We start from the raw sequence: 20,920 nt of genomic DNA, 5'->3' as shown, positions 1-20,920 counted from the left end.
TTGCTAAAACATTCACATATTTATTGTAAATATGCAAATATTTACAGATTGTAGCACTGTTTGCAATATTAAGAAGACAAAAACAAATGTGCACTAAGAGGGTAGATAAAATACATTTTTTGTTTCCCAGTATAATGAAATGCTACATAGATGTTAAAAAATAAAGAAGTACATCAACATATATAGAAAGGTATCCAGAAATGTGCTAATGGATGTGAAATCAAACTGAAATAATATGTATTGCAGGAACTGAGTGTGTATGTGTGCATACACAACCAGGGAATGTCTGTGCACACAAATATGTGTTAGTAAACCTCTATAGATCTGGAGGGAACAGAACATGCCACTATGTAATCTAGGCAAGAGGTTGATGGGGTAGGCAAGGGGAGATTTCAGGGAACTTTTTTTAGTTCAATAATTTTTTTTTTTTATTTTTAAAAGAATATGTTTTATTTCTGTAAGGAAAAAATTTTAGAAAGTATGTTCTGAAAAGAAAAAGAATAGATGATACAGTAGAGGAGAAAAAAATTAAAAGTATTTGCTTATCAAGCCTAGATTAGTGACATTTAAAAGACATTGTTTTAGTTGTTGATCAACCTTTAATTAATTTATTTATACATGGTGCTGAGAATCGAACCCAGTGCCTCACACATACTAGGCAAGCGCTCTACCACTGAGCTACAACTGCAGCCCCAAATAGTGACATTTTATTGTACTTAGCTATACCTAGTAAATTTGATCTTTACTAATTTAGGAATTGTTTATTATTTTGTTTGAAGCTGTGTGAAATCTCTCCTTTATATCAGTCGTGGAATGCATTTTTCACTCAATACTAACTTTTTATAGAGTAGTCTTTCCCAATGGATACATTTTAACTTCATGCTAGTCCTTACGTCTTGTTTTTACTTCTCTGACAAAATCCCTCTCATACAGGCATACCTGCAGAAAAGCAGCCTCTGAAACAGCCCAATGGAACAGATCCATTGTTCTTCCCACGAATACCGCAAGTGACCCTTCTGCCTTATCCCCTCATAAATTAAAGTATACTTTTAAAATGTGTGTGGAAACTTCTTACTCAAAAAGGAAACTATAAAACTATGGTAAGATATGCTTGTGAAAGACTAGTAAGTGTTTACATGCCTTACTCTACTCCAAGAAATAAGATTAATTCCATTCTCAGCTAGTTATTCTCCTGAACTCCTAAGGAAATGAGGAAACCTTGATCAAATCCTCATCTTTGTTAGACTACAAAGTCAGAGTCAGAAGTGGGATATGGCACAATTAAGAGGAATGCCTGATTAACGATGGAAAGCGCTAACCCATGTAGGGCCACTGAGTCTGTGTTTTCCTCTTCATGTCAGCCCAGTTCCCTGTCTTCTTCATCAGAAAAATGAAGACTGTGACACCTAGACGGGATGTGACTTCAGGAAATTAACAACCCCCTTTAAAGCTGCTGCCCATTAGAAAAAGATTCTTTTTCTCTTCCAAAATGCTGCACCACATAAGAAAGTCAAATAATTTTGCTTTATAATCACAACTTTTAAAGCGCATCCATTCATTCCTCGAATGTTTGCTGAATAAACACTGTTTGTCAGCGGGTCCTACCTGCAGGGCTGTGCAGACCAGCTGTATTGCTCATCGCAGCGTGAGCAGTAGCGTGGCTCAGCATCAGCCCCTCTCAGGGCTGAACCTTACTTAGAACTTCCAACATGGGCAGGTTCTGGTTGCAGCAATGATGGGAAGGCACAGATAGGCCTTCCAGACCAGCTTCACTCAGAACACAGTTTAAAAATAAAACAAACAAGGAACAAGGAACTTGCAACAGTTTGGACAATAAAGTACAGAGTACTTTATAATATACTAGAGTACATTACAAAAGCTCTGTTGACTGCATGTAAGGCAGCAGTTATACTCTCAACTGTTTCAGAGTAATAAAAAAGAAAAAAAAATATGTATATATATATAAAATATTTACTAGAGTAGTATTTGTCTACTAAAAACAAATCTAAAAATTGAGTAACATAAATAGAATTAGAGAGAAATGATATGCAATATGAGAATCAAAGCAGTTTAATTATCAAAAAATTGTTTGACACCTGCCCGTTTAGGCCCTGCCAATCTGTAAAGGGAATTGGGCTCCCGCATTACCCCCTCGCTGTCCGTCAAGCCTTACCTTTCCACCTCTGCTCTCTGACTGGGGTTGGTGATGGCCGCAATGTACTGCATGATGTACTTACTGGCTTCTGTTTTACCAGCTCCACTTTCCCCTGGAGGAAAGAATTGTGCAAGACTTAACATCTTAATTTAAACCAAGATTAAACTAGTTTTCAGTAGAATAATTTTAAATTTTGATGTTATTCAAGATCCCTCTTGCTACAGAGAGTCCTTCCATTTTCCAAGTTATCTTGCCCTGTATTGGCTCTAACAGATCTGAATATGTTAGGGGAGGGGAACTATTATAGAAGTAAAATAATGAATAGACTGAAGATCAAGGGTAAATTGTGGTAAACCAATTCCTTAAACTAAGTCTTAATTTGAGTCTTAATTTTATTTATTTATTTATTTTTATTTTTTTTTAAAGAGAGAAGATATAGAGAGAATTTTTAATATTTATTTTTCAGTTTTCGGTGGACACAACATCTTTATTTTATTTCTATGTGGTGCTGAGGATCGAACCCAGCACCCCGCGCACAGCAGGCGAGCGCGTTACCGCTTGAGCCACATCCCCAGCCCCTTGAGTCTTAATTTTAGACAATGACTTCTAAAACTAGCAGAAATGAAGAAAGGTTGTGATTCAAGCAGTGGCCAGAGCTAAATTTGTGTAATGTATTTTCTATAATGGTATTTCATTTAATTTAAAGGGGATAAATATAGTTTGTTAGTTTATATATTTATTTATTTTGGATTGAACACAGGGGTGCTTAACACTGAACCACATCCCAACCCTTTAAAAATATTTTATTTAGCTATAGGGTCTCACTGAGTTGCTTAGGAATATAACTCTTTTTTAAAGCTAAAATTAGAGCTGGGTGTCATGGCGCATGCCCATAGTCCTGCTACTCAGGGAAGATTGCCTGAGCTCAGAAGTTTGAGGCTAGCTTGGCAACATAGTGAGACTTAGTCTCTTAAAAAAAAAATAGGAGTAATTGTATTGAAGAAAAACCTACCAAACTCCAGAAACAAGGTATCACAGAAAAAGCATGACACTAAGAATAATTGGTGGTGGAAGGAAGGGATGAATTTGGAAGTTCTATCTTATTTTTGACAATCAAAACAAAATAATGATCATAAAAGTGTTTTTAAAAGCAGAAAACCACTAATAAACTTCACAAATGTGAGGTTTTATTAGCACTAACAGAAATTCCCAGAGGTGGGGAGAGGCTAACTTGGACTAGCCAAGAGATATCTCCTGGTTCTCATTTCACTACACAAGATGCCTTGAAGGGCCTGAGGTACTTAGGTACTCAGCTCCAGTTCCTGCATGTGGGGCAGTAGCCCAGGTCCCTCCTCAATGGGGGAGCTCCAGAGGCCTATTTTTGCCCCTGGGCCTCTGCATGTGCCACCACATCAGCTCCCAAGCAGCAATCTGACTTTGACTTTATTCCTCTGTTTGGAATCTCAGTATTTAATTTTCTTGGTTTCATTCTGTTACTATTTAAAATGTTTTAAGTACTTTTGGTACTTACATGTGCTGGGGATAGGAGGGAGCATATTCCATGCTGGGTCAGTCTGCAAACCCACTGGAAGTATCACATAATTTTTTTTTCTTTGAGATGGGTCTCCATTGCCCTGGCTGACCTTAAACTCCTAGGCTCAAGTGATCCTCCCCACCTCAGCTTCTAGAACCAGGACTAGCAGATGATCAGAAATGACATAAATAACTTGGTATTTAATGGTCATGACTCACCCCCCCCCCCATAAAATTGCTTAGGTTTTTGCCTTAAAAGATTATTTCACTGGGGCTGAGGATGTAGCTCAGTGGTAGGGTGCTTGCCTGGCACACACAAAGCCCTGGGTTTGACTCTCAGTACCGTGTATATGTGTGTGTGTGTATGTATGCGTGCGTGAACAGACACACATACATACACACACACACACATACACTCTCAGCAATTATGTGGATCCTGGTGTACCAAATAAATACATCTTGACCTTGGATGTACCAGGGACCCCTTCAAATACCTGATATCACAATACAGGTGTCTTTTGATCGCCTCTTCATAGCTTTGTAAGCAGCATCAGCAATAGCAAAAAGATGAGGGGGTCTCTCGTAGAGCTCGCGGCCTCGATAGTGCTCAATTGTGTCCCTCCCATAGATGTTCAGAGACTTGTAAGGATTCACAGAAACAACAACTTCGCCAATGAACGTGTAGATGCGCCCCTTCTCAAATCTGTACGGGAGCAAAACAGAGGAAGACATAGCTATGATTATGTAGAAATGCTACTTCTTTCCTGAGTGTCTCTTATTTCTAGTCAAGTTCAAAGACCCCAGCTACAACTTCTGAACTGATGTGCCATTGATTCTGAGTTTGCTTTCAGAGACCATGTTTGAGGCTATTTCCTTCCGGTGCCACCAATAGAAAAGACCAGTAAGGATTAAAAATCAGCAAGAAAGAAGAATTTAACTTGTTGGAGGCCAAAGATTTACTGTTTCCAAAATATACATGGCCAAGAAGAAAAAAGTAAAATCAGTAGAAGAAAATCTCAGAGTTCTAGGAGAAAAAGAAATAATGTTGAACCACTCAGCTACATTTTCAATTACAAAGAGGCCTGTCCAAGCACGAAGATATTTCTTCTCTTACTTGAAACCTTGCTAAAATGTCAGGAAAGGAATAAAAACAGTAAAATCCATACCAGCATGGTAGAAGAGACACTTCTGTCTGGTATAAATAAAATTTATTTTTTTTAGTGACAGCCTAAAATCCCATGGTGTAGATAAATCACAATCTAGTCGATGATTCTCCTTTCCTCCGGAGACTGAACAGTACTGCAGAAATTACTGTGGACACATAATCTTACAAATCAGGGCTTTTATTTCTGTGGGAAACAGTCTAAGGAATGGGACAGCTGGTTGAAAGATACGTGTATTTTAAAAGTAAAATACACATATTGCAACTCCCCCTCCCCCCCAAAAAATACAAAGGTTGAAAAGCTATCCATATATGTATTTGTATGCATATGTGTACGTGAATATATTTGATGAGTATATGAGCATGGGAAAATATGGAAGAATATGTTGCTTCATTCATCTTTGGATGCACACAGTAGGGTGTACGGATAAAGGGGTCTGATGAGGAAGGTGATGTGGGTGGGTGGGAGGAGGACATACAACAAAGGAAAAGAGTAAAAACCCCATGACTGCAATTGTAAATATAGACACATGAATTTGCTTGAAGAAAACACTTGAACATAAAACTTAGAAAACCTGTAGAGATCTGCTATTTACTTCGCAATCCACACCCCCACACACATGTGAACCAGAGCTTGGCTGTTTCTACACAAGTGTTTGTCACCACACTCTGCCTGCTGGACAGAGGCACAGGTGGACACACGTGTTTGTCCTTCAGTATCCAGGGACACTGGCTCCAGTAACCCCAGAAGATACCAGAATTTGTGGATGCTCAAGTCCCTTATATAAAATCCCATAGTATTTGTGTAGAATCCACACTTTAACTCATCTCTTGGCTATTTGTAATATCTAATATGATGTAAATGCCATGTAAATCGTTGTAATACTATGTCGTCTAGGGAATAATAAGAGGGAAAATCTGTACATGTTCAGTATAGGCACAGTTTTCTTCCCCAGATATTTTTGATCCAGAGTCAGTTGCTTCTGTGAATGTGGAGGGGCAGCTGCATATCACATCCCAGAGCTGGTGGAGAAGAGCCCCCAGAGAGGCTCTGGGCTGCTCCCCAGACAGCACGTCTCTCAGCACCCGGCTGGTGGCCAACAGGGCAGGGAAATAACTAAGCTTTGGGGACCAAAATGTAAGATCTTTGAACTTCCTTTAAACTAGAATGAAGGTTGTTGGCTATAATTAGGAGTAGAAACAAACATGCAGATAATGTCAATAGTAAGTTAGAACCAAGATTTTTATCAAGTACTTAGTTGAGTATTTAAATAAAAGTTATTAAGTACTTTGAGGTTTTCTGTGCATTTTTCAGTTGGGGTTTTACTATTCATCCTCCTTGCTGTTAGAAATTTTATAAGGTGGTTGAAAGCATTGACTTTGGAGTCTTTTCATCTTAGTCTGAAGGTTCATATTACAAACTTAACAGCAGTGAGTCTTGTGAAAGCTAATTAACCTCCCTGTGTTTCAGCTTTTCCATCTGTAAAATGGCAATAATTACACTCCTATATCCTTCTAGCATTGAGTAAGTACTTTTTTTTTTTTTTTTTTAAAGGCAATTAATCTTGGGGCTGGCCTAGGCTCAGTGGTAGAGCGCTTGCCTAGCATGTGTGAGGCACTGGGTTCGATTCTCGGCATCACATAAATATAAGTAAATGAAATAAAGTTGTTTTGTCCATCTACAACTAAAAAATTTTTTTAAAAAAGGCAATTAGTCTTTATAATTCTAATATGTTATTCACGAAGGGCATTTTTAGTAAAAGTTTTTATATATACACATATATGTATAAATATATATACACATATATATATATTTAGTTGTAGGAATTTTAATTGCAATATATATATGTATGTATGTATATATATATATATATATATATATATATATATATATATATATATATATATGTTTAGTTGTAGTTGGACACAATACCTTTATGAGGATCAAACCCAGCACCTTGCACGTGCTAGGCAAGTGTTCTATCTCTGAGCCACAACCCCAGCCCAGGCTTTTAATTTATTAACATTGCTACTGAAATCAGAGCCATTAGTACACCTGAGGCATGACCACAGTCTGATTGCTTGCCTCAGTTGTCAATGAACTCCAAGTCACCAGAAAAATGTCTACACAACTCATGTTTAAAGACCTACAAAAAAATGGGCTGGGGCTGTAGCTTAGTGGTAGAGTGTTTGCCTCTTATGTGGAAGGCACTGGGTTTGATCCTCAGCACCATGTAAAAATAAAATGAAGACATTGTGTCTACCTACAACTAAAAAAAATATTTTGAAAAAGATCTACAAAAATAACAAAAGGCAAGATTTATCACTCAAGTATTTCTGGCTTAACCTGCAAATCTGTAGTATATGCCCACCAGATATCTCTAAGAAAATTAATTAAAATGACAAGATTCTTTAGTCTTTAAAAACTTCTCAATGAGGAAAAAATAGCAGAAAATAGCAAAAGGACATTAGGAAAGTCAGCTCATGATTCTGGGACCCCATGACTAGGAGACACAACAAATAATATGAGTTAGAATGTTGTTCTAAGATTCCAGGTTTGTTCAATAATATACTTTATTTCTCACTAATTACTAGAGCCAGTAATAGATCATTCTTCTTTAAAATTCTATTTTAGCAAATAAATGTTTATCAAAACCTCTAGGCATCATGTTTGTAAAATGCAATCAAAATTCCTACACACAATCAATGACTATTATAAATAATGCATAACTATTATCTTGATGATAAACAGAAGAGACTCAGAAAAATATAATATTAAATATAATGCTTCAACAATTTGCAAAACATTAGAAGCACATCTTATTTGAAATTCTATCAAACTTTCAATTTGATTAGGTCTCAAAAATCACCACTAGATGGTGCTAATATACACTTTAACACAAACTCAAAAGATTTGCGTCTGCTTTGGATGGGTTCAGGGTGAGGAGCAAGCCAGAAGGTTTTCTGGAGGAACTGCAGTAATTATCCTAGATGACAAACAGGATTATGCCATCTGTTACAGGAGAACGTGGAAGGCATTTCTATGACCTCAGAGTGAAAACCTGTTAAGACAAACTTGTAATTCATTCTTCAAATATGTATCTGCTTGGCTTCAGACAATAGGTCTAGCCCTTGGCATTAAAAAAAAAGAGGGAGAGAGAGAAAAGAACATGAAAGTACTATAAATAAATAATAACAACAGAGAATGACAGGTGAGGCGATAAAAGCAGGTACTGTATGGTGTCAAAGACTGTCACAACACACTAGTCTGAATGAGGAATACTGGGAGTCATGGCAGGGCGTGGCAGGTCTGGCCTGGTTGTTCCTTTTCACTTAAATTCTAACTAGCACCCAAACTTCCACCCATTAAAACCTTCCCCACCGTCTCTGTCACCCTTGCTCTCACATGAATGAGCTATTTACAGTTCCCACGGGCACCATGCCTTCGTGATTTTGCCCGTGGGGTTCCTTCTGCCCAGCACAACTTCTGCCTGGTCTCTTCCTGCAGGTACCCGGTGGGTTCCCACTCATTCCTCAAAAGCCCAAGCAGTTCATTCCTTGAGGGAGTCATTCTTGATGTCCTGCCTCTGACACCAAGATTCGGACCCTTGCTCACTTCTTTTCCCCCTTTAGAGTTCCCCAAATGGTTAAAATAGCTTGACAATCACTGACGCTTTTTTTTTTTAAATGTAAGAAAATTTTAAAGTATTTCTTAAAAGGGCTAGATGTTTTCATTGGCTTTTAAATGAAACCAAGGCGTTCTAAAAGGTTTTGAATGTGTAGCAATGGAAAAATTATAAAGATAATGCCTTTGGAGAACAATAGCCCTTGGGAAATAAACTCTGAAAAACTTATTTTTTTTAAAAAGGTAGCCTCCTTAACTTTCAAATGTCGCTTGTATTCAAGACCATCCACAGTAGGAAGTCAAGACGTGAGTTCCTTAGGATGAGTCATGGGCAGACTGCGTAGGACCCTTCAGAGACATACAGGCTCTTTGTGTGTGTGTGTGTGTGTGTGTGTGTGTGTGTGTGTGTAACAGGGAAGTGGTTGGCCTCACCAGAGCTACTGAATGTCACTGAACAGTTGGAAAAATTCAACAAAATAGGATTTGTTATGATATGATAGGCTTTGAAAGCCAGGCTGTGAAAAATTAGCAAAGATTCGCCCACTACTAGAATTAATAGCCTTGGTTGACTTCTTGAAATACATGTAATCAGTCAGAATCAGGAAGAAAAGCCTCTGTAAATGGTCTAGCATGCATTTAATAAAATCTTTTTTCCATAGGTTTTACTCATTGTTTCATGAGGAACCTACACATTCTGAATAGGTCTTGCTTAATCACACTATTTGACCCAATTTCCTTCCCTTTCCAGTGTGAAGGAAATCTTAAACACCCTTATTTCTCAGGAGAGGTTTGTCTACATATGCTTTCTTCAGTAACTATTGATTAAATTTTCCAAACTAAGTCCCCAGGGATAGTGCTAAATTCACTGGTTGATCATTGTGCTGTCTGAGTTTCTCAGCAGCATTGGACATAGACTCCCGATTCCTCAACAGCCTCTTTCTTGACTTCTGGGAGGTCATATTCTCTAGGTTTCCTTCTGACTTCTACAGTTTTCCTTTCCATGCTCTTTTGCTTCTTTCTCCTTTTCTACCATTCTCTAAATATTCAAGTTCTCTAGGGTTGATCCCAGGATCAAACACTGCCCAAGATTCCCATTTGAGAAAGACAAAGTGAGGATATCTTGGCCCCGTTCCACCCTCTGAAAATCAAGAATAAAAAATAAAACCCACGAGAGAGGAAATAAAACACTCGCCACAATTCCAAGACACTATATATATATATATATATACATGTACAATATACAATTATATATACAATATATAGCATATTCACATATACAATATATGATGAAGGGCTGTAGAATAGTATGGAAACCAGACCTAGGTGAGGACAGGCGTCTGCAATCTAAGGCACTGGAGCCTTAACCACTAAATGTAAGTTAGAGTTCCAAAGCAGCCAAACACAAGCTTCTTGCCAAGAATGGCATGGTCACAGTATGCAGGTGACAAAATTAGTCCCATTAGAAACTTCTGAGTAGCTGCAAGGAGGGGTTAAATGAAAATACAAATAAAAATTATTATTTTTCAAAAAGTGGGCTTCAGAGTTTTAAGGCATAAGAGAAGAAGTAGGTGCAATCACCCTTATCGTGAATAATCTCAATAAATGGAGATTTATCCTGGAAGCCCTGCAGCATATTCATAGGACCTACTATCAAGAAAGATGTTTGTCTTTTCAGGGCAGAGAGCTGGTCTGGATACAAAATAACCCAAACTCCAGTGTCTACTGGCCATTCTGATAGGGGACAGAATGGTGAAGCGGTGGGGACTTGAGCCTGGAGGAAGGGTTCTGGACTGAGCTCACTGTGTTGACCTCCACAGGCTTTTACTTTTGAGGAGTAATTTACCTGAAGCCTCGCCCTGCCTAAGTCCACAGGGTATGTTACATTCCTCAGGAAAGTAGCTGTTATCTGCAGGAGATATGCAGGCCCTAAATTCCAATAAGAAGAATAAAAGTTACCCTTAAGGGGGAGACTTTTGTGACCCTTGTGTCTCCAAACAGGTCTCAGAACACAGGGAGGTGAGGATAATTCCCCCTAACCATAAAAATCTGTAAGAACAGGTTCCATCCAATCAGAGCTGGTCGGCATGGGCCAAAGTGACTTAGAGTTGGAAGGCCCCAGAGTGAATTACATCTATTCAAAGTTGACAAAGTGAATCAGAATGGGGTTCATGATAAGATTTTATAAGAAAAAAGTAGGTAAAGAATTTGATAAACAGAAGGCAGATAAAGAACCCCACACTCCCCATAATGAAATAGGTCATGAAGTACAAAAATAATTTTAGAAACTTCCATATCAAGACAAAGAAAGCATAGTCCTCTAAAACAAGGTATCAAAGAAGACACCATTAGGAAAGAAAAATCTTATTTAAAATCATTAAAGTGGGGGTGGGAGGGAAGGAGATAGACAGACAGGAAGCTGGAAGAGCTTTTAAAAAATGGAAGAGAAGATAAAACCCAGGACTATGAAATTCACAATTAAAAGCAGACTGGACCCTGCTGAAAACAGACAGGGGCAGGGAGAAAAGGTGGAAAAAGTGAGCAAAATGAAATGGAAAAGTGAAGTTGAATGAAGAAAATTACAGAAGTGGATAATGGAGATCACACAATTGGTGTCCCTGGAGATTTAAGTATCCGATAAAGTGACATTTCAAAACAGTACATAAATATACCAATGAAAAATGTCAATAAGTGTTGGCGCATGGACTAGTTGCTGGGGTGCGGTGGACGTCTAGCCTCCAGATCATTAGTGTGTGGATGAACCGGGTTCCCCAAAGGGATCTGTTGAGTCCTAAACCTAGTGTCTGCGAAGGCGACCTTATTTGGAAACAGGGTTTTTGCAGATGTAATCCAGTTAAGATGAGGTCATTAGGGTGGACCCTAATCCAAGTGACTGGTGACCTTATAAGAAGAGGAAATGCTCTGTGGAGACAGAGACAGGAGAACACGACGTGATGACAGAAACAGAGACTGGAGTAAGGCAGCTTCTGGTGAGAGAAGCAAGGACTGCCGGGCCCTTCAAGCCTGCCATGAAGGAAGCAAACCGGTGGGATTTAGGTGTGAAAGGACTTATGTTCTAGGCCACAGCACAGCGGTGGGGTAGGTGGCTCGAGGTGACCCTCACTCTCGGGGTCAGATTGACTTGACATGAGTTGACCTCCAGAGCGAGGCTCACCTCGGGCCACCTGCCCCATGGCTGTGCTCTGGCCTGGAACACAAGCCCTTTCCTCACCTAATCCCCTCCTACTTGTTTCCGTTGTGGCAGTCGTCACAGTGTTTTCTTACTTGTCGTCTTGTTCACTGTGTCATTTCAGCAGGCAGCACTGGGCCTGAGTGAGTAAAGCATGGTTACGTGAAGTAAAAAACAAAGCTCTGAATGAATGACCCCCTTGGGCCCACCTCCGTTTTCTCTCAGAAAAATGTAACCGACTTACAGAGCAAATTCAGGCTCTGGGGTCTGGAGAACCTTAAATCATCTATCATCATTCCCCTCCCCATTTATGTAGTGGGTTCCCCTTCCACCTGGACCTTTCTCTTATGTGACCTATGACTTTTAAAATCAGAGGAGAGGGATAAAGGTGTCACCTAGTTTTCAAAAGATAGACCATATATCCATATCCCAACAGAAAACATTCTACTCTTTATGTGTGCAACTTCAAATCATCTGGATATAAATAGCAAGTTGTATCCCAGAAAAATAAAATTCGGGTACCTGCTCCAACTCAATCTCTGAGACAGGGTTTTCACCGTTGGAGAAGGAGGTTGCAAAACATATGGGGTTGAACTGAAATTGTAGGTACCAGTAGGAATTCGTGGTATGTGGAGAGCAGAGAGAGAGGAGAGAGCAACTGTATGTGTCCTGTCCACTGGGAGAGCTGACAGGTATAACACCCAGATGTTGGCTTGTAAGTGCTATCTTTGTTATCTAAAAGAACTCACTGGGATAAGGTATCTTCAAGAAGAATATGGAATAATCTGTTGAACCAGAAAATAGGAAAGTACTTAAAGAATGACAGCTTGAATGGGCTCCCACTGGGACCTATCTGGGACCACATCAGCATTAAAATAAATCCCAGGACAGGTTGTAATCCACTGAATAGAGATACACACTGATGTAAGCAAAGAAGTCTACAAGAGGAAAAAAAGTTCTTCCTTAGGGTAGAATGCCAAAGAATAAATATGGAAGGGATGATGTGAGTTGGGACACTGTCAATGGATGCTAAAGCCAGTAGCTGAAAGTATGGTGAGGAACAGGAGATTCTCATAGAAAATAACTCCCCACTAATTGATTATTAATTACAAAGGTAAAGATAATAACTTTTCAGTAGAGAAAGCCTGCAACCACGTAAACCAAGTGATCAAAATCAATATCATCAATATTGGAACGAACCAACATAGGGTTAATTTCATGTGTCAAGTTGACTGGGCCACACAGTACTGAAGTGTTTGATGACACATTTTTCTGGGTATGTGTGTGGGGGTGTTTCTGGATGAGTTCACCTTTAAATTGGTGTGCTGAATAAAGCATATTGCCCTCCCTGGCGTGGGTGGGCAGGCCCAGTCTGTTGAAGTTCTGAATGGAATAAAAGACTAAGGAAGAAAGAATTCTTTCTCTCTGCCTATCTTTGAGCTTCTCCTGCCTTCGGACTTGGACTGGAACTGACACCAGCAGTTATCTTGGTCCGTTTGGACTCCGACTGGAGCCACTGTCTCCCCTGCACATGTTGGACTTCTCAGCTTCCACCATTGTGTAAGTCGGTGCCTTATGGTATGCCTAAGGCATTGGCATGGGAAAAGTGTGTGTGTGTGTGTGTGTGTGTGTATGTATGTACACATATGTATACACACACATCTGTATCTTATTAGTTTTCTCTGGAGAACCTGGACTAATACAAATTTTGGTACCCAGAGTTGTTAAATGTTAAGAATTTTTTAAAATTCTGGAGTGATTTTCAGAATGAGTTTTCTAAATTGATTCTGGAGCTTCTGGAATTGATTCTCTAATCCGATGAAAGACTCTTTCCAGAGAGTTGATAGCACATGGTAAGACCTGGCCATAGAGATACGGAAAGTATCTCCACTGCATACTCCTAATCAACCACTCATAAGAAGCAAAGAGCTGGGAGACTGGTATAAGACACTTCTGAACATTTCTGAAAATCTAACAGATGGAGTGAAGTTGGCTGGTGGCTCCTGATGATGCCCGGCAAGGTGAAGAGAGGGAAGGATGAGCTCAGAGACTGCAGTGCCCAGCTCAGGAGCTGCCATGGCCTGGAGGCATCCAGGTGGGCTCTGAGGGACCTTCAGTCTCCTGTTCAGCAGGCTGAGAACCTAGACCACGGCAGAGCCTCCCCATCAGATGCAGGAGAGAGGCCCAGCAATCACTTCTGTGGCATCCTTCCAAACCACGGAACCAGTCTAATCAGGAACAAACAAAGACAACCTAAACTGAAGAATGTTCTACAAAATAACTGGAAACAGACACGATCGAGAAACCAGTGATATTCCAGGTTATAGGAAATTAAAGAGACATGACAGTGAGTGCACAGCACATTACTGGTTTCTAACCTAGAGGAGGGGAAAAAACTTCTATTAAGGGTTTTCTTAGAGCAACTGATGAAATCTGAACATTGGCTATGAATTAGATACCAGAATTGTGTCAAAATTATAGCTCCAGAGTTTGATAACTGTACTGTGGTTAAGTAAGAGAATGTCCTTGTTCTTAAGAAACACACCTTGAATTATTCAGAGGTAACAGGAAACAGTGTCTTCAGAATACTCTCAAATGGTTAAAAGAATTACATAAAGATATAGGAAAACATAAAAAGAGAAGCTGAGAAGCAAAGAAAAATGCAAACAATTGGTAAAGAGTACAAGGCAGGGTTGGGGCTGTAGTCAGTGGCAGAGCACTTGTCCCGGGTTCAATCCCTCATCGTGCAAGAAACATGCAGGGGGGTGGGGGAGAGGGGGTTTCTTGTGGTATTCCTGCAACTTTTCTGTAAATCTGAAACTTTCAAAGCTAACAGTGGCTAATTAAAAAATCCAACTTCCAATGTATTTATAGAATTAATTTAAATATTTATTAGTTCATTAATTGTGAATAAGTGACAAGATTCTTAGTAAAGGACTTGAAAGATACAAATAAAAACTGGCGTGTTCCATCTTTTCTATGGCTTCGCTCCTCAGAGGCAACTACTGCTGCTGGTTTCTTGTGAATTCTTTCAGAAATAGTTCATACATCCACAAACATGTGGCCTCACATAGGTTTAAAAAAACCATGAATGGCAAATGTTTTTCTAATTAAAATATTTATATTGGCAAAAATCTCTAATATTTTAGGCCTGCATAGTATTCTATTTCATGGGTGAATACACAATAATACACTGAATCAATCCCTACTGGACATTTAGGTTGTTATCAATCTTTTGCTTAGGACAATGCAACTACAAATTAATGGTGTCTATTTCTATGTGCATGCATGTTTGCATACCCATGGATCATACGTCCAGCGTTGGAAATGCTAGTTCAAAGGATATGAGCAATTTAAATGACGAATTATTGCCAAAATCTTCTTCACAGAGGTTATACCAGCTTATTGTCCACCTATAATGTATGAAAATTTCTATTTCCTGAGGTTTTTTTTTTTTTAAATCAACAGTAACAGACCATTTTGAATGGATAGACTGTACTGCAGCTTTATTTTCAAAGTACATAAAACTTTGACCCCTTTCTTCACCACCGCACCTGCTGATGCAGCAGCGTTCATTAGGCGACTGCCAACTTTGAATAGGGCTCAGTCCACCTCCCCAGTTCTTAGGCAAGAACCTCTTCCCAAGGGTGAAAGCATCCTCTTTATGCTTTCTTGGGTCAAATCCCTTATCTGTGAGATGGAGTCCCTCTGTGTTATGCCTTTTACCTATGCATTCGAGAGATGGGTGGGACCGTGCGTTGGAAAGATTGTGAACTTTGAGTCACATAGCCCTGGGGCCCTGAGTTTGAATCCTGGCTCTGCTACTAACTGGTTGTATAGATTCATAAATCTCTGAGTAACCAGTAAGTGCCCATGTGCCAGGCACCATGCCAGGAGCTTGAATTCCAGAGGAGAATAAGAGTCAGTATTACTACACTCCACAGTTTACATAAATAGACAATGCCACACTGAAAGCACAATGGAGGATTTAAAAATTAGCTTTTATTTATCATTCCCCTCTTGTTCCTATTCACCCTTCCACTCATAATCATGTTGTTTCAAAAAATATTTAAGACAATAGCAAAGATAGAAAGAATGCCATGGGGCCAGGTGGGCATGCCCACCTGTAATCCCAGCTATATGGGAGGCCAAGGCAGGAGGTGGTGATTTTGAGGCCAGCTTGGGCAAATTAGTGAGACCTAGACTCAAAAAAAAAAAAAAAAAAAAGTGCTATGAAAGCTTAGAGAACAGGGACAAACATAGGCAACCTGGCTGAGGAATGCTCTACAAAATAACTGGAAACAGACATGATCAGAAAACAGTAATATTCCAACTCTAGGAATGAGAGAATCCAAAGATATCCTAAAAATTATGTAGTTTGACATTTTAATTATTCAAGTAATTATAAAATCTCTGTATTTGCAGTTCTGGATATTTCTTGATTTATACTGCATTTAGAATCATCTGGAACTGGATGCTTTATTTTTGACCTTTTATTGACATACTAAAGCCCACACTATACGACCTAGGACAGAATACTTGAGCACTAGCATAGCCCACCCACAAAGCGTATGAGTATTTCCAGTCCCATGAACAGCAGAGGTAAGGGGGCACTGATGCAGAGAGCATGCTCTAGAATCTGGTTGCAGTTTTAGCACTAACTAGCTCTATGATTATATGCAAGTTATTGAACCTCTCTGTGCCTCACTTTCTTCATCTGAAGAATGAGATGATAATAGAACTGTGTTAGCCAGATATTCATTGCTATAACATAATACACCAGACAATTAATTTATAAAGAGAATAGGTTTATTTTGGAGTGAAGGTTTGGAAGTGCCAGTCCATGATTAGGTGGCCCCCACTGCTTTGGGCCTGTGGTAAGGCAGCATCACATAATGGTGGGAGTGAATGGTAGAGCAAAATGGCTCACCTCACAATTCCAGGGAGAAAAAAGAGCAAGGAGGGGGCTGGGTCCCACAATCCCCTTCAAGGACACACCCCCCAGTGACCTAAAGACCTCCCATTATACCCCACCTCTTAAAGGTTCCACCACCTCCTAAGAAATCCACCTTCTAAGGAAAGGAAAAACCTTTTAACACATGGCTTTATGATTTGGGGGACACTTGACATCCAAATTATATTGAGTTCCTACCTCACGGGATTTTTATAATAAATATTCCACACAGAGTGCTCAACACACTACTGTCATATGCTAAGAGCACAAACATACTAAATCCTATTTTTTTCCATCTTTTTTAAAATTTGTTTTACTTAGTTACACATGACAGTGCTGTGATCTTGACATATCATACATTCGAATCAGATGGGATATAATTTCTCATTTTTCTGAGTACTATTTTTATGACAGATAATAGTTTAAGTCCTTTAAATGTTCTTATTGATGTCTTTGATTTTATTTGTATTCAATTGTTCATCCAACCAATTAATACTGTCAGCACTCATGTTCCAAGCATGGTGAGTCATGAATAGTAAACAGCAGCTCATCTCTGCCCTAATGCAAGCAAGGAAGAAGACAGATACTAAACAGGGGCTCTAGAGGAGGCAACAGAATGTACCCTGCCCTGGAGGAGGGAGGGAACAAGCATCTGAGGAATCCAGAGCAAGAGGTGACTTCACCCCAGCAGGGAGAGCAAGGGGGGGTGTGAGAGGAGGGGCCACAGCATGCAGGGGCTGCAGCCATTGCTGGGGTCTGGGGTTTATCTCAAGGGCAGAGTTGTGTCTGTTGATAATGTCTGCTTTGTCAAAAGCTCCCTCTGGCTGCAGAGCCTAAGAAACGGAGCCCACTGAAGGCCCAGTTAGGAGGCCAGTCCTGGGGATGGCTTTGGTTGGGAGGGAGCAGTGGAGAGGTGAGGGGGCTTTAAGAGCAGAACTGACTGGAATTCAGAAGTGAGGCAAGGAAGCATCAGGGCTTCTTTCTTGGACAACTGAGTGGACCACAGTGTTATTTGTTAGAGTCAGGGACAACCGAGTACAAGAAAAAAATTAGGTGACGTGATTGAGACAGGCTGTGTTGAGTTAGAAAAACCTGGGAGTCACCCTTATTTATCCCTCTTCAAATCAAACCCGATTCCCTGCATACAAAGTAAGCAACATAGAGGATGGAAACACGGATTACCAAAGAGCAGAGGGCACCTGGAAACCCTTACCTGTCACAGGTGGGCAAATAAGAGACCACATGCTCCAATGCCCAGGTTAGAAGGTAATTTTCTTTCTTTCTTTTTTTTTTTTTTTAAAGAGCTGCCTGGGTTCTATTTGGGAATTTTATACTAACTGAATTTTATCATGTCAAATTACTCAGTAATTTTACTTTTCTAGTATAAGAAAATGGTATAAACAAATATGACATCTTTCCCTCACTGAAACACTATGTACCAAGGACCCAGGCAATGTGACTTAAGAAAAAGTGAAGATGCTACATATTACGCAATGTCAGCATATGAATAAGCCCAAACAGCTCTGTTTAGCTATGAAATAATGAGTGCTTACGTAATGAGAGGCATGAAGATTTAGATCAAAATATAAGAATGAAACTCTTTTAATAAACACTATGTGTGTGTGTGTGTGTGTGTGTGTGTGTGTGTGTGTGTGTCTTTGTGCAGTGCTGGGGATTAAACCCAGGACCTTGCACATGCAATATTATGTTCTAACCCCCCACTTCCAGCTCTGAAACTTTCCTATTTTTTAAAAAAATATTTTTTAGTTATACATGGACACAGTATCTTTATTTGTTTATTTACTTTTATGTGGTACTGAGGATTGAACCCAGTGCCTCACACATGGGAGACAAGTGCTCTACCACTGAGTCACACCCCAGATGCCAGCTTTCTTATTAATAATAATGACACTATATTTTCTCTTCCAATCAGCCATTAATTAAATTCATTAATGTGGGGCTCAACTTGTGAATGACACTATTCAGGAAAATGAAGGATGCCTGGACCTAAGGTAGAAAATCTATTGATAGGAACACAATTAAATGAATCAATAGCAATTGTGCATTCCTAATAATACTATAAACACTTGAAATGCCATATGGAAAACTCTTACAAGAATAAACAAATCTGAGGGTTTTAACTGCATAGATCCCCCAGGATTCTCATCTCTTCTTGCCATCACGTTGGTACCAGCAGGAGGTGCACCACTTTACACTGAGGTATTCCATCTGTGGGGTAGGGGTGGGGTCTGAATGACTGCAAACTTCCTCAGCATACACTGTCACTTTTAATAACTATGCCTAATTTAGTAAACAACAGAAAACCTACTCAGTATACTACATCTCCTTTTAACACTGCAGTTCTCTATCCCAATTTTATAACACGGGAAGTCTTTGGTGTATGTAAAACAAGATTTTCCCAGGCGTTACTGAAAACCTTCAGGCAGCCAGATAGGCAGCTGTGGGGTGCAGGCTGGAGAGTGGTTGTGTCCAGAGACACTGAGGGAAAACAAATGGTTAAAGTTGACTGAATGGATTATTTCCATTTCTGTTTACTACGACAATCCCTGTTTTAAGTTTGAAAAACAGATGCACATTAAATAATTATTTATTGTGCACCTACTCTGTGCTTAGGATGATGTTAGATGTTTTTCATTTAGTTTACTAAATATTAGTAGAAACATCTTCCCAAACCCACTTTTGTTGCAGTCATGTGCCCAGGTGCAGGTAGGGAGGAAATTATCATCCATCTAGGCCAATTGTTTAACCATTGTTTTGTTTGCAGACAGCTAAGTGCAAAGCAAACCCGTCACAGGCCTGGAAGGAGAACTGTTTCTACTACAGAATGGACTGAATGAGTGGAAAGACCAGGATGCTCCCAAGTTATGGATTCAGCTTCTCTTTCTTTTGGGTTGGACTAATGGTCATCATAGAACTGAGAAGAAGATTTCACAACCAGCAAAAATATTTATCAAATAAATGAAGGCCAGAGACCTTATCCTTCCTGGGTTCTCCTTGGCTTTTGTCAAAAATTAGTAACATCCTCTAAGGCCACATTTTCTCCTGAGAAGCTTTGAATAGTTCTATGTTTTGCATTATCCTTATCCTTGTATCTGGCACTTTCTTTTGGTATACCTGTGTGTTTTTGCAAGCTTCCTTGTGTCTAAGTCTGAGGAAAACCTGTTCCCTGTGTGTCGTAGGACTTCTGTCATCTAAGCAGTTTTGCTTTTGGACTGTGGACATGGGCCTTGGGTGAAGGAGGGAGGTTAGATTGGCACACACCTATTCCCATGCTGGGAGTGTCCAGGGGGCTATGGGACATTTACAGCGTTAACCTGGTACCTGTATAACTCAGTCTGGTGTCGTGAGACCCTAATGGGAAGTTAGGAATGTCAGGTGACATCCCCAAATGAAATGATCAGAGCTGTTCCCTGGGGCCTCTCAAGAATGGCTGGTAGGGCTGGGGATGTGGCTCAAGCGGTAGCGTGCTCGCCTGGCATGCGTGCGCCCCGGGTTCGATCCTCAGCACCACATACAAACAAAGATGTTGTGTCCGCTGAAAACTAAAAAAAAAAAAAACAAAACTCTCTCTCTTAAAAAAAATGGCTGGTCACTTGGGGATAGAATTTTTATGTGAAGGGAGTTAAATTCAGAGGGGTTTAAAGATGATCTGAAAGATGAAGGACATTGCCATTACCACTCTACAAAGAGCTTTCATTTTTAAATGATATTTTAGATGTTGTATTATACAGCTTTATTCTTATATTGTATTCAAGTGTCCTAAGACACTGCAAGTCATATTTTTATTTATTTATTTTTTTTACTTATTCCTGGTATATTGCCAGGGGGCAAAAGGGAGTTTTTACAAAGTGGGAAGATACTGGGAACCAGTGAGAGATTCTTTATTAAAATCTCCAAGTGTGGGCTGGGGATGTGGCTCAAGCGGTAGCGCGCCCGCCTGGCGTGCGTGCGGCCCGGGTTCGATCCTCAGCACCACATACAGACAAAGATGTTGTGTCCACCAAATACTAAAAAATAAATATTAAAATTCTCTCTCTCTCTCCCTCTTTCTCACTCTCTCTCATTAAAAAAAAAAAAAAAAAAAAAAAAAAAATCTCCAAGTGTCCAACGGGCCCACATTCAGACTGAAAATCCACACACTCCAAAGACAAACATGATCTGGACAATTCAGTTCCTCTGCTTTAACAGGTCAGTCCATCTCCATTTGTGAAAATAACCAAATGTTGTCTATGCTCAGGAATACCAGACACCAGGAAGTGAACTAAGAAAGTAAGAATGTGGTG

At 39.7% G+C, this 20,920-nt stretch overlaps 1 protein-coding gene across 2 annotated transcripts in view; it reads right to left on the bottom strand.

The window, feature by feature from the left end:
* The window catches only part of Myo1d (myosin ID), a 308,773-nt gene that overhangs the window by 220,498 nt on the left and 67,355 nt on the right, over window positions 1-20,920 (bottom strand). For both annotated transcript variants that reach the window (XM_076869891.1, XM_076869892.1), the window contains exons 2-3: window positions 4,183-4,391; window positions 2,174-2,267 (exon numbers count right to left, since the gene is read on the bottom strand). In XM_076869891.1, the coding sequence (XP_076726006.1) occupies window positions 2,174-2,267; window positions 4,183-4,391 (303 nt within the window). The remainder of the gene's footprint in view (window positions 1-2,173; window positions 2,268-4,182; window positions 4,392-20,920) is intronic.

This window comes from Callospermophilus lateralis, chromosome 11, assembly GCF_048772815.1.
Source record: "Callospermophilus lateralis isolate mCalLat2 chromosome 11, mCalLat2.hap1, whole genome shotgun sequence".
In the NCBI taxonomy this organism is placed as follows: domain Eukaryota; kingdom Metazoa; phylum Chordata; class Mammalia; order Rodentia; family Sciuridae; genus Callospermophilus; species Callospermophilus lateralis.
Note: the sequence above shows the minus strand (reverse complement) of the source record. Positions and strands in the feature narration are given on the sequence as shown.